The 13,781-nt window shown below is 39.0% G+C and overlaps 1 protein-coding gene across 6 annotated transcripts in view; it reads right to left on the bottom strand.

Moving 5' to 3' along the window:
- Positions 1-13,781, bottom strand: part of LOC148017460 (uncharacterized) — a 259,801-nt gene that overhangs the window by 243,188 nt on the left and 2,832 nt on the right. For 4 of the 6 annotated variants that reach the window (XM_087663480.1, XM_087663484.1, XM_087663481.1 and 1 more), the window contains exon 3: positions 5,040-5,234. The exons of the other annotated variants lie outside the window; for them this stretch is intronic. In XM_087663480.1, the coding sequence (XP_087519606.1) occupies positions 5,040-5,234 (195 nt within the window). The remainder of the gene's footprint in view (positions 1-5,039; positions 5,235-13,781) is intronic. 6 annotated transcript variants of the gene reach the window in all.

The following is a 13,781-nucleotide window of genomic DNA, read 5'->3' as shown; positions in this document are numbered from 1 at the left end:
ATCTTGCATTAAAAAACATCTATGTTGTTCCCACATGCATCATAGTGAATGATAAATTATTTCATTAGATTACACAACACCAGCACAAGATCTAAAGTCACCTTTTCTTTAACTTTTCAAATGTTGAAATTTCCATTGTTGTCTGCAAAAAGCATGCAATGGAGATGCAATTCCATCAAAATTGCGTATATACTTTATGTACTAGGAGCATAGACCCAAAAAGTTGCAGACCTCATGTACATTTTCAAAGGTGGCCATGAATATATTATCTCAACCTTTACAAGGTATTCGTACGAATACCATCAATTGACACTATGTGCCCCAAAAAGTGGATCTCATGCAAGAAAATTCACTCTTCTTGTTATTAATGACTAGCCTATGCTTATGTAGCTCATTGAACACAATGCCCAAATGCTTCCTATGCTCTACCTCATTCTTTGAATAGCCAATCATGTCATCAAAGAAGGTGTCCACAAATCCCCTATGTAGCCTAAAGATGCAATCTATCATTTGATGAAAAGTGGCACGAGCATTTAAAAGTCGAAAAACATGACAAGAAACTTATACAACCCAAAAGATGTCCTGAAAGTTGTCTTTGGCACATCCTCTAGTCTAATGCGAATGTGATTATATTTACTTTTCAATTTTATATGGCTAAATATGGTTGCCCCTTGCAATCTTCCCATAGCATCATCAATCCGAGAGATGGAAAAACGATTCTTTATCTTGATTTTATTCAAAGCATGCAATGGAGATGTAATTTGAGTAGAATTGTTCCAAGTTCTTGCATTGCATTGCATCAAGCTTGTTCCAAGCTATCATGACGTCCACTTGAAATGTACTAATCAACCAATTTAAAGGAAATTTTTGTTTAAATTGTATCCATGTTGATGGTGCTCTACCTTGCATTACAAGTGTGGGCCACCATTGCAATGCATTTCCCTTCAAGAAAGTGATTGCCTTCCAAGTCTTAGAGGATTCAATGAAGTGGCCTCCCGAATAGGTTGCATGAAACTACTAAGTAAATGTCAAAACTTTCAACCAATCTTGTGTATCATTGAAGGACTCAAACTTCACCCCTATACCACCCTCATCATAGTCATTTGTTGCCCCTGGTAGCTTTTGCAAAGAAGGATGCATTTGATGTATTCGTATCATGACCAATACCACCAGAAACATTTGCATGAACAACACTCATTCTTGGAGCCCTATAAGTACCTAGGGATGCAGAAGCATTACCAAACATGTTGCTTTATGCCCCATGCATCATTTCAATGCTACCATACATGTGGTTATGTATATTACTAGTCATACCCAAATACATTAGGCTTTCCATATCATGCATTGGTTGCTGCATACTATAAGGAGTTGTGCCATATGTTTCCATATTATGCAGTTCGTGACCCACCATAACATGAAAAATAGTGCCACCACCAAAGCATCCTAGCTGCCCCCTCATTGCATACATGCCTAGTTGTTCAAAATCCATTCGATTGGCACTACTAAGATGGCCTTGCATTTGGGTATCCAATCCCATAGATATCATTTGCTTTTCCTCATCCCCAACCTTGGGTGCATCTTTAGGCTATGGTGGCTGTCCTTTGGAAGCTTTTTGCTGTCCAAAGGCCTTTCAAGATGACATCTTCTTGTCCCTGATATTCTTCTTGGGAGAAATAAAACATCTCTCAAACTATGGATCTTTGGCTAATTGAACAAAAATGTTAGGTGTTGCCTTCAACCAAGCCTTGAACAATTGAATTGGTCATCATATTCTGCATCCCCTTACTGATCATTAGCATCTTATGGCCTTGAAGGATTCATTTCTTAGTCAAAAATCACATTTTCTCCTTATTGTCCATGTTGTAAGCCTATTCCAAGATTAGGCATTGCATTTTCCCCTTCATTATGTGCATTTTCAAAATTGGGCTCAATCAAAGTCAACAAAGTAGGGATCCATAGCATTGCCTAATACTCAGGGGGCACTTCAACTCTAATGATGGACAGCTCTTGTGTATAGTGGATTGCAAATGTATTCAATGTGCATCCAAGGTATTGTGTTGACAATATGTTTGCCTTGAAAGGTCACTATTCAGTATACTAGTCACTGTTGTTCGTATATAGATGGGTATGGTTTTTACTATAGCTATGAAACTATATATTTGGATTACTGTATGATCATTAGAGTATGGTCATCAATCTATGATCATCAAAGATTGATTATTAGGTACTTGTTTTCAGTTAATGATGATCAATTTTCAATGGTATTCAGCCAGTTTTGTGAACATCATGTTTTATGAATGCCCCTAAAAGTTTGGCCATGGTTTTTTGTGCTCAGTTTATGTTTTGCTATGGTTATTTTGCTAGAGTAGTTGAGATACGCTAATGAGAAATGCATTCTATGGATTCTTGGCAATAGTATTGGGCTCTTTATAGTCTTACTTTTTATATATATGTTGTCTACAATTTTTCAACAATTGTTTGACATCAGCATGGTTTAGCAATTGCTCTTACTGTGATGTCTTTTGGAAAATTCCAATACAGTATGTTTTACTCTAGGACATTGTAGTGCAATCGAGGATGATTGCAAGGATTTCAAGAAGGTGGTCTACCACAAGGACCTCAAACTTTATTACTTTGCTTGGCGTTTGATTAAGAGTTAATCCAATGTGTAAATGTGAGGTGCAAGTCAATTATTTTATGATATGGGACCTAGGACCGTGAGATATTAGTTGGTACCAAAGACTAATGTTGTAATAAGTTATGCCTGAGAGGCACTAGGGGATACCTAGTATTAGATTTGGACCTAGACCAATTTATTGGCTACTAATGTTAATGGTGACATTAAAGACAAGGCATTAATTAATTAATTAATACCAGTTGCAAGGTCAATAACTACTCGGATAATTGAGAGACAAATTGGCCTAGCCAATTTAATTATTGGTTAGTGAAATTTAACATTTAAAATGTAGAATAACTATTAAATTGATTTTTAAACCTAATATTAGTAATTTAATAAGGTCAATAATGTTGGATAATGGGATTAAAAGGCAATCACTTGGCAAAACTTGCCCATGCAAGTTTAGGAAGGCTGAATTGGGATTGAAGGAAGAAAGAGATCTCATTTTTACATTTTAAAGCTGTTTTGGGAAGAGGTGTTGGGCTATTGTTGTCCGCTTTTGAGGCCATTTCTCAGCCAATTGGAGACCATTTTGGTGAAGGTGGCTACACATTCTTGACCAAGAAAATTGTATATCAATCACGGCTTATACACTTTCTTCCAAAGATTACAGCCTTTGATGCTCCCTTTGCTATTGGTGAATCCATTTGGGGCTAGAAAATTGGGTCAACGTCACAATCTCACCAAATTCTTATGAGAAATCTCTAAAATTTCCCTCTTTCTCTAGTCATTTTCTAGCTTTTCACCAAGTTTTACAGTAGTCCAACCATTGGAGGTGGAGATTTTAGTAAATTTCTATTGTAAACCTTAATTTACAAATATAAATTAGGATTTGATAGTGACTTCGAGAAGCGTGCTTAGATTTGAAGGCTTTGGACTTGAGTTGAAATCATTGTATTTCAAGAGGATTGAAGAGGCCAATCAACCAGCATTGAATTCAAGGTTAATATATTTTCCAAGAAGCATGAGTAAAGGCCAATCCCCTAACAAATCAAGGGGTGAATTGATTTGAAGGCTTGCTGGTTTATCACAAGAAGAGACACTTGGATTAGTGAAGGAGGTTGGAAAATCTTTGTTGCACTCTATCCATTTGCAATACAAGTTAAAGAAATACCGCAAGAGGTGCCAAGTTTTGGGGCAACTACCCAAGATTAAGTGGTAAAGTATGTATTCTATTTTATGTAAATTTTTTCTTGTTATAATTAAGTGTTAATTAGATAATTACCACCCTTTTGAAGAAGGAAGACTAGTTTTAGTGGTCCACAGCTTAGGAGGCTCAACAAAGTCTACGGTGACATGAGGGATGGTCATGGATAGAGATTATAGTCGAATCCAAGGGAGTGATTTTGGAGGGATCCATTTGGAGAAGCACCAGGGATGTCCTCTTCTTTTATACATCTTAGATTGGGGAGAAAGATACATATGAGCGAGATTCGAGCAATCCCAACAGTGAGTAAGTATTGGAAAGCACAGGGTATCGCACAACCTTTTCTTGCAAACTTCTAGAAGAGATTGAAAGACAGCTTAGAAAGAAAGATCTCACTTTTTTTGTGGTTAGTGGTGCATAAGAGTCTAGCAATTGGCACTTGGCTTGGTTATGGCAAAGATATAGTCATGTGCTAGATGTGAGGGGTAGAGGAGATGCAAATGTACTTTATGAGATTGCCGTAGGGCCCGGGAGATATGGAAGATAGCCCTTAGGATGGTATTCCTTTGCTTAGCAAAGTCTATTATTTTGACATGGGAGATTGTCCCATGGGTTATAGACAAATGCCCATCTTGTGCATATGAGGATATGTAGGGCAATCATACTTGTTTCATTTCTATTTAGCTATTGATTAGCAGGATTGCTGTGCCAAATATTTCAAAGGTAGCTCAGGGGCACTACTCAAGTTGGGAGCTCATAGCTATCATCATTGCCCAACATATGTGATACCCAAGTGTAGCCATGGTATATATCTATTAGACATATCTATTGCAGAGATGCAAAGACTGATCTCCCCAAAATTTGAAGAGAGATTGTCCATACTCTCCAAAGGAGATGGGAGAGGATATAGGGAGATTAAGAGACTATGTGGTTGAGGAGAGATGCTTTTTTGAGGACTTGGGATTCTAGCACTTTCTTTCACTATAAGCCACACATGGTTTTGGCATTATAGACATCCTAATTACTTTGATATTGTCAATGAGACTGTGCAGGTATAATACAACACAACAGCTCTGAGCTCTTTTATGTGCTCATTCTCCATGGAATAAAAAACACATCACTCGCAGAGTTTATAACAGAAAAGCTGCAGCTGGCAATACATTTCCTGGTTGAAGCAGCAAAGCAGCTCATGGGGCGGCGAAGATTTATATCTACCTTGTTGTAAACCGCCATGCATACGGTTGATCGAATTTTCATGGCAACTTTCTGGCTCAAGATAAAGCACATGTGTGCTGAAATGCTTGCAGCAGAAGACGTGGAGCACAAGCCCAGCACAAGAAGAGCCTGCCACCACAATGTTTGATTGCGGCCATGCGCCACCACCTCAATGAGAGCTCTCAAAATGTAAATCTGCAAGGCCAATGCTTATATGAAAAATATGAAAGGCACGCTAATATCCTTACATCAGATGCTTGACGTGTAAAATTTAGATACCATAACATAATCTGCTCATAAGAAAACCAAAATCGAAGCATCAAATAATAAAACCTTTGTTCATCTTCGAACCTTTCAATAAAACAGTATTCGTCTCTAAGGACCAATTATTGTCTACGTAGTTAATTTTACAGCTAATCAGCTGAAAATTCAGAAAATATACATGACTAAAGGGTAGCCCGCGCTGAGATCATGCGATTCACTTTTTCAGAAACATACACGGAGCTGTCTCTCGATACAAGAACAACGAGGTATTGGACCTACCACCATGGTTCGTTTGCAAGGACCCCTAAGAAATGAAGTACTATGTATTGAGTCAATGCCCTTATGATTACTCTTTTTCTTTTTTTGCATGTGGGTTACCCTTAATTTTCTTCTCCCTATATTCTACCAAAAAATAAAGATTTTCTCATGTAATCATATAGTGTGACACCGCATCTCCAGTAATATGGGCTCTAGATTAACTTTGTGTTCTTATAGTATTACATCATTGGCCATGATGGTTTATGATGAAAGGGCTAGATGACTTCAAACTATGTCATTGATTTGTTGCTCTAGCTAATGAACATTGTAGCCTCTCCCAGTGGCCTCTAAAGTGTGGGTAAGGTTAAGCAGATGTAATGCCCCATATCTGCCAATGTGCCAAATAATGAGCTTATACATAACCTCCCCTTGCTGACGGAGCTAATATATAGGATCAACATGTAAAAAGTCCGAGGCATGAGTGCAAGTCATAGCATAACCAAAGACCTATATCATGTGATAAGACAAGATGCTACCCCATTAGGGGAGCTACGGGCCCCCATAAAATCCCCTAGCCAAGAACTGCTTCTATAGCCCTCGAATCCCAAAATAGCAGTCTCTAATAAATCCCACACCCCGTAACTTGATGGAGTGTGCTTTGAGTTGCTAACTTAAGTACTCTATTTAACTCAAAGGCTAGACCCACCAAGGTTACCTTTTCACCATTCAGTCATATAGACATCATTTGACATACAAGTTAGGACTCTATCAATGTCCAGGCTCACACATGGCTTCTCCTCATAATGAGGGTCTTACAACTTAGAGCACCATTGATAATTGGTGGCACCTTATGAGAGGTGGGTATTGAGTATATCAAATACTCCCCCTCAATGTCAATGCACTACATCCTCAACCAAATGTTAAGTCTTTGGAGATAAACTTGAAGTAGATCCTTTGTGTCTTTGGGATTCATAGCCAAAGTAGAGCAGGAGAGAGAAATGAGTGAGATTGAAGAAGTAGCTCTTGAACTTGATGTAGAAAAGAGGCAAAGTGATGTGGATGATGAGATAATTGGTGGGATGGAGGGGGGAGGCAAAGAGTGCAGAAATAAGTGAAGAAGTAGGAGGTGCAAACAAAGGCGGAGGAGGAGGAGGGGGTGGGGGTATAATGATTGACTAACTAGGTGGGGAGCTTGGGACGAAGCATAAGTTTGTAAAATTTGTTTACGACTAAGGCACAAATGGAGGTGGGGGTAGATAAAGACATGCTCAATACATGGATCAACTAAGTCAATTTTGGTGAAAAGGTAGGATTGGAGAGAAAGAGAAGCTAATGAGAGAAAGGTGTGAAAGAGAATGGTGTAGAGGCAAGGAGAGGAGAGAGAAGATAGGGTGGGGCAATTAGGAAAGGTGTTTGTTTTTTTCTAATTTCCCTATTTAAATCTTGCACTTATCATTTTGTGGGCGTTGGTGATATAAGAAAGAGTTCATGGTTTGGGCAAAGGAAGGGAGGGTCGGGGGATGGGGTGGGAAAGGGAGGGTCTATGGTGGGCCTAGGGCCATGATGGAAGTGGGCTAGGGTGTTGGGGGACACGAGGGAGCATGAAGGGGTGGGGGCAAGGGTGAGGGAGGGTCCGTGGTGGGGCCAAGTTGGGGGAAGGTTCAAAGGGAGAGAGGGTCTATGGTGGGGGGAGAGTTTGGATTGGGGTGGCAAGTGGGGTTCTAGGGTTGCATTGAAGAGGGGGGAGGATTCATGGTGGGGCTAAGGGAGGCGACCTTTTCTTCTTATTGTGTTAGGTGACCTTTGCTTCTTATTGTGTTTTTCCTTTCTTTTTCCTTTTTTTCCTTGTCTCCTCTCTTTTTACACATGCAGCTAAAGGGGTTAGTTTTTTAATCTTTTGTCTTGTAATATTGAATGTTCTTCTTTTCTTTTGTTTTTGAAATTTCTTTAAAAATAGTGACACAAACACAAATGTGAATGGCAAAATGTTGTTTTGAAGAAAAGAAAAATTAAGTACAAATACAAACACAAAAGTGAATTATGTGAATCTTGTTTTCTATTTTATGCTTTGTGTTTAATGTTACATGCAAGTTCTGTAAGTTGATTGTGACTTGCAAGACATCAAGCTTGGATGTGGGTAACAGGAGCTGCAAGTTCTGCAATTACTTTTTACTTGTCCTAGGTTAATGTTTTTTGTTTGATAAGACTACTTGAGTTTTGTGCACACACGTGTGTGTGCGTTGGGAGTGGGGGTGGGGATCAACAAGCCTTTGTTGCACCCAAAGTAGGACAAGTTGATGCATTGGACTTGTTTTGGTAAGGACCTAGATGATGCATATAAACCATAACAGAAAATCACTTCTCGAGAGATGGGTGGGTTCTTATCATTGTAGAGGGCAAGAAGGGGGGAGATTTTGGCATCCTTCTGGGAGTCCAAAGAAGGTCGTGAGGGGGGAGGTGTAGGGGTAGCCCTCCTTAGATAGGGCATCCTTGCACGATCCAAAGAAGATCATGTTCCTAAATGGAACATTAGGCAAGCTATTGACACCTAGAGATGGGTCAATACATTGCTAAACCATATGTTGTTGTAGTTGATGGTAGCTCCTGCGAATCACAAAATTAGATAGTTGATGGGGTTGAGAAGAAGGACAATGAAGAAGAGAAGGGAGGGGGAAAGAAAAAAGAGGAAAAAGAAAGAAAAGAAGAAGAAGAGAGAGAGAGAGAGAGAGAGAGAGAGAGAGAGAGAGAGAGAGAGAGAGAGAGAGAGAGAGAGAGAGAGAGAGAGAGAGAGAGAGAGAGAGAGAGAGAGAGAGAGAGAGAGAGAGAGAGAGAGAGAAGGATGAGGACTACGAGGAAGAGAGGAGCAAGAGAAGTAGGCCGTGTGGGGTGACCAAGACCATAAGACTAGGATGTGAATGACATACTTGGCCAGTAGCACTAGCAACAAGAATGGGGAGAAGGGGGGGTAGCAAGATGAGGCCAAAGAAGAGAACATGCAAGAGATGTTTCCAATTTGAATAGGGGGTCAAACAAAAAGGCAAACATGTCCATGCTATGCAAGTTTTAATCTTGGAAAGTTTGTTAAGGTTGCACCAAGATGCATGAATATCTAAAGCATAACTTTTCATAAGGTGCATGAATACCTAAAGCATAGATTTACACAACCCTTTAAATCACCAAGACAAATATGTTGAAAAATGAAAGTGCAACAATTTATACATGTGGAGGAAGAGAAGGTCGGGGAGAATCAAATGTAAAAGTAGAGCAAGTAGGTAGGAAGGAGGGGAGGGGAGAAAGCATTGGTAGAGAAGGGCATATGCATACTCACATGTATATGCACATATTTGTCAACACAAACATTAGTATACACAAAACATGTTTGCATATACACGTGTGTGTGTGTGTGTGTGTGTGTGTGTGTGTGTGTGTGTGTGTGTGTGTGTGTGTGTGTGTGTGTGTGTGTGTGTGTGTGTGTGTGTGTGTGTGTGTGTGTGTGTGCATATAAGAAAGAGTGCAATATACTACCCACCAAACCTTTTTTAAATACAATCTATTGTAAGGATGCATGCATGCATGCATAAATACCTCTGTGTGTGTGTGTGGAGGGGGGAGGACACAATATTAAGGAAGGAGCAAGGTGAGCCTTGCATGTTGATTACATGAGCTTTTACGCATTGGATAGAGACTCTTTTGAAATAGATTAAGTGTTGTAAAAATCAAGGCAATCAAATTACAAAGGAAAATAGCTAAGGAAAAGTGAATGCTTGCCGGGTTGATGGTATTCCAATATTTTGTTGGTGACTAGGGTATTATTTTATTCATCAAGTTTCCTTAATCACACGTAAGTGCAAGTTATGTTTAATATGAGAATACTTATTAATTTCATATTGTTAACTTAATTATCAATTTAGTTTCCTTCCTAACAATCACTAAACTATATTTAAAATCAATGTAATTGCCTCATTTCATTTATTGTCATGATCGCATGCTTGAATATAGTAAAGGAACGTGTAATCTTCATAAGGATTATCTTTGCCAAGGTTAGAATCTTCATTCAAAACGATGTATTTTTACTACTACCTATGTTTGTGATATTGAAACAAAAACTAGTGTATCTTCTTGAAAGAGGAGGAAATTGCATCTTCCTCTATATTTATAAAACTAAGAGACTTGTGCCAATTTTGGACATGCTCCTCGTATAGTATGTAGTATGTTAATGTCTTTTTTTTTGTGTTATTGTTAGGTTGTAATAAAGTTATAAGTTAATTCTTGAACTAAAAAATAATAAAATGTCAAACCCACTACATATCAAACTTTGGCCAAGTAACATGCTATATTTATGTTTTATATTTTGCACACTACAAGGATTTAAACATATAGCGACGGCGGGTAGCGACGCAGGTCACGGCGTCGTTATTTGCGTCGCATTTGCGATGCAAATAGTGACACCCCACAAGGAAAAAAAACAGGCCGAAACCGAGCACAGGTTTATTTCGCGTATTTTCGCCTACTACTTTGAGAGCGAGAGCGAGAGAGAGAGTGACCGACGTGAGAGAGGGAGAGGAAGAAGGCTTGCCGTCACCACCACTGCCGCCGCCGCCGCCATTCGCGAAGGAGAGGAGGAGCCTTCATCGCAAAGAGGAGCCGCCAAACCCTCGCCATATCTCATCGGTGAGTCTATTCTCTCCTTCGCGCATTGTACACAATAGTGCATAAACTATTTTGTATGGCTCTCATAAAGCACACAGTGCTATACTGCCCTGCCACAAAATTTTTTGAAATCCATGTTATCGTCACTATTAGTGTCGCAAATTTTACTGCTCGCGTCACTATTAGCGTCGTTATGCACATCGCAAACCGTCGCTATCAGCGTCGCCAATACCGACGCTGATAGCGACACCAATGCCGACTGTTCTATGGCGTCGCCAATAACAATACTTTTTGCGACGACGGGGGCAAATTTTGTTGTTTGCATTTTCGTCGCTTTAAACGTCGGTATAAAGCCTATATCTTGTAGTGGCACATTGGTGCTCCTCATCAAAAGAATATAAAAAAATTGTATGATATGTTTCCAACCAAAGCTTATTTGCTTTAGAAATTTGTGACTGTTGTTTATATCATGCAAGTTTCAAAATACATATTCAATTTGCATGTATATGTGAATTTTAAGTTGATTAGTCATTTCCTACACTCAAGTGAACTATTCAAGAAATAATGCACATATAAAAGCCATTTACTAAACCTAAATGCACATGTCTCACTAGTTTTTCTTTGTTCTTAAAATAATAAGAGTTTCATGACCCACATTGTTAGGTCCAAAGTGAAATGTGTGTTTTGGAGTGCAAATGCACACACATGCTCTTACACCTCTCTCTCTCTCTCCCTCCCTCTCTCTCTCTCTCTCTCTCTCTCTCTCTCTCTCTCTCAATCACACTTAGTGTTAAAATCCAAAGATAGTAAATACTCTTCTATGCTACTATGCTTTCCCAAACTCTTTCTCACATAACCTTGATAGCCTTGACATCTAAGAGCCATAAATGCTCACAATATTACTACTATATTATTTTGGTTGTAGGTTAGGGAAGCCTCAAACCCTCCAGAGGGCTTCCTGAACCTACCCCCTCTTCCAAACCTCCCTTTTTCTAATTAAAACCCCCTCCTCTCTCTCACATGTAATCTCTCCCTTTCTCTTTCCTCTCCCTTTTTAATTAAATCCCTCTCCACCCCTCTCTCTCATGTGTAGGGCCTAGGCTCTCTCTCTCTCTCTCTCTCTCTCTCTCTCTCTCTTCCTTCCTTTTTTAATTAAATCCAACTTCTTTTTAAATCAAAAAGTCTCTCTCTCTCTCACATGCACATACAGTTAGATTAAAATTTTTAATTTAAAATTTTATTTTAATTAAATATTATTTAAAAATTTATTTAAAGTTATTTTGACATATTTTTCACACGCTTTGAGAGAGAGAGAGAGAGAGAGAGAGAAGAGAATAAGAAGAAGATGAAGATGAAGAATAAAATAAAGGAAAGAAAAAGGAGAGACACAAAGAGAGAGAGAGAGAGAGAGAGAGAGAGAGAGAGAGAGAGAGAGAGAGAGAGAGAGAGAGAGAGAGAGATTTGAACACAAAGAGAATTATAGAGAGAGGAAAGATAAACTTTAAAAGAAAGAGAAGAAAGAAAGAAAATTTAAAGAGAGAATAAAGAGAGAGAGAATAAGAAGAAGAAAAAAGGAAAAAAAAGGAGAGGGAGAGAAGAAAAAGAGATGAGAGAGGGGGGAGAGAGAGAAGAAAAGTGGTGAGAGAGGGGGCTGAGAAGAAAAGGAGAGAGCGATATAGATAGACATAGAGGGAGAGAGAAGAAGAAGAACGAGGAAAAGAGGGAGAGATGAGAAAAAAGAGAAAAGAAAAAAGTATTTTTTAAATTTAAACATTTTTTGAGAGAGGGAGAAAAAGAAGGAAAGAGAGAGAGAGAGAGAGAGAGAGAGAGAGAGAGAGAGAGAGAGAGAGAGAGAGAGAGAGAGAGGATAAAATTTAAAAAGAAAATAAGGAAAAAAGAGGAGAAAGGAGAGGAGAAGAAAAGTGGAGAGAGAGAGAGAGAGAAGAAGAAGAAGAAGAAGAGAGAGAATATGAACATAAAGAGAGAGAATTATAGATAAGGAAAAGATAAAATTTGCATACTTTCAGAGAGATTGAGGGGGGGAAAGGAAGAAGAAGAAGAAGAGAGAGAGGGAACATGGAGAGAACATTATAGAAAGAGGAAATATAAAATTGAAAAGAGAGAAAGAGAGAGAGAAGAAAAATAGAGGAGAGAGAAAGAAGGAAAAGAGAGGAGAGGGGGAGAAAGAGAAATAAGAAAATTGGGGAGAGCGAGAGAAAAGAAGAAGAAGAAAAAGAGAGAATACGAAGAGAGAGAGAGAGAGAGAGAGAGAGAGAGAGAGAGAGAGAGAGAGAGAGAGAGAAGATAAAACTTCAAGAGTGAGAGAGAGAGAGAGAGAGAGAGAGAGAGAGAGAGAGAGAGAGAGAGAGAGAGAGAGAGAAGATAAAACTTCAAGAGTGAGAGAGAATACGAAGAGAGAGAGAGAGAGAGAGAGAGAGAGAGAGAGAGAGAGAGAAGATAAAACTTCAAGAGTGAGAGAGAGAAAATAAAAAAGTAAAAAAAACAAACACCTTTCCTAATTGCCCCACCCTATGTTACATACTTTAAGAGAGATTGAGGAGGGGAAAGGAGGAGACAGAAGAAAAAGAAGAGGAGGAGGAGAGAGAGAGAGAGGCAGAGAGAGAGAGAGAGAGAGAGAGGGAACATGGAGAGAACATTATAGAGAGAGGAAAGATAAAATTGAAAAGAGAGAGAGAGAGAGAGAGAGAAGAAAAATAGAGGAGAGAGAAAGAAGGAAAAGAGAGTGGGGCGAGAAAGAGAAATAAGAAAATTGGAGAGAGAGAGAGAGAGAGAGAGAGAAGAAGAAGAAGAAGAAGAAGAAAAAGAAGAAAATGAAAAACAAGAAGAAGAAGAAGAGAGAATACGAAGAGAGAGAGAAAAGATAAAACTTCAAGAGTGAGAGAGAGAAAATAAGAAAGTAGAAAAAGCAAACACCTTTCCTAATTGCCCCACCCTATCTTACATACTTTAAGAGAGATTGAGGGGAGGAAAGAAGAAGAAGAGGATAGAGAGAGAAAGAGGGAACATGGAGAGAACATTATAGAGAGACGAAAGATAAAATTGAGAAGAGAGAAAGAGAGAGCGAGAGAAGAAAAATAGAAAGAGAATGAAGGGAAAGAGAGGAGAGAGGGGGAGAAAGAGAGAAGAAAAGTGGAGAGAGAGAGATAGAAGAAGAAGAAGAAGTAGAAGTAGAAGAAGAGAGAATATGAACAGAGAGAGAAAAGATAAAACTTCAAGAGTGAGAGAGAGAAAATAAAAAATTTAAAGAGAGAGAAAAAAAGAAAAAAGAAGAGAGGGAGAGAGAAGGAAAAGAGAGAAGAGGGGAGAGAAGAAAAGGGGGGAGAAAGAGAGAGAGAACTAGAAGAGGAGAGCAAATAAACTAAAATAGAAGCTAGAGAGTGAGAGTGAGAGAATTAGACATAGGCAATTGGGGGCAGAGAGAGAGAACTAGGAGAGGAGAGAAAATAAACTAAAATAGAAGGCAGAGAGAGAGAGAGAGAGAGAGAGAGAGAGAGAGAGAGAGAGAGAGAGAGAGAGAGAGAGAGAGAGAGAGAGAGAATTGGGGGAGAG

The sequence above is a fragment of the Lygodium microphyllum genome, chromosome 22 (assembly GCF_053477565.2).
Source record: "Lygodium microphyllum isolate KBCC chromosome 22, Lygodium_microphyllum_v1.1.10, whole genome shotgun sequence".
NCBI lineage: Eukaryota > Viridiplantae > Streptophyta > Polypodiopsida > Schizaeales > Lygodiaceae > Lygodium > Lygodium microphyllum.
The sequence above is the reverse complement of the archived record's forward strand: the minus strand, read 5'-3'. Positions and strand labels throughout refer to the sequence as shown.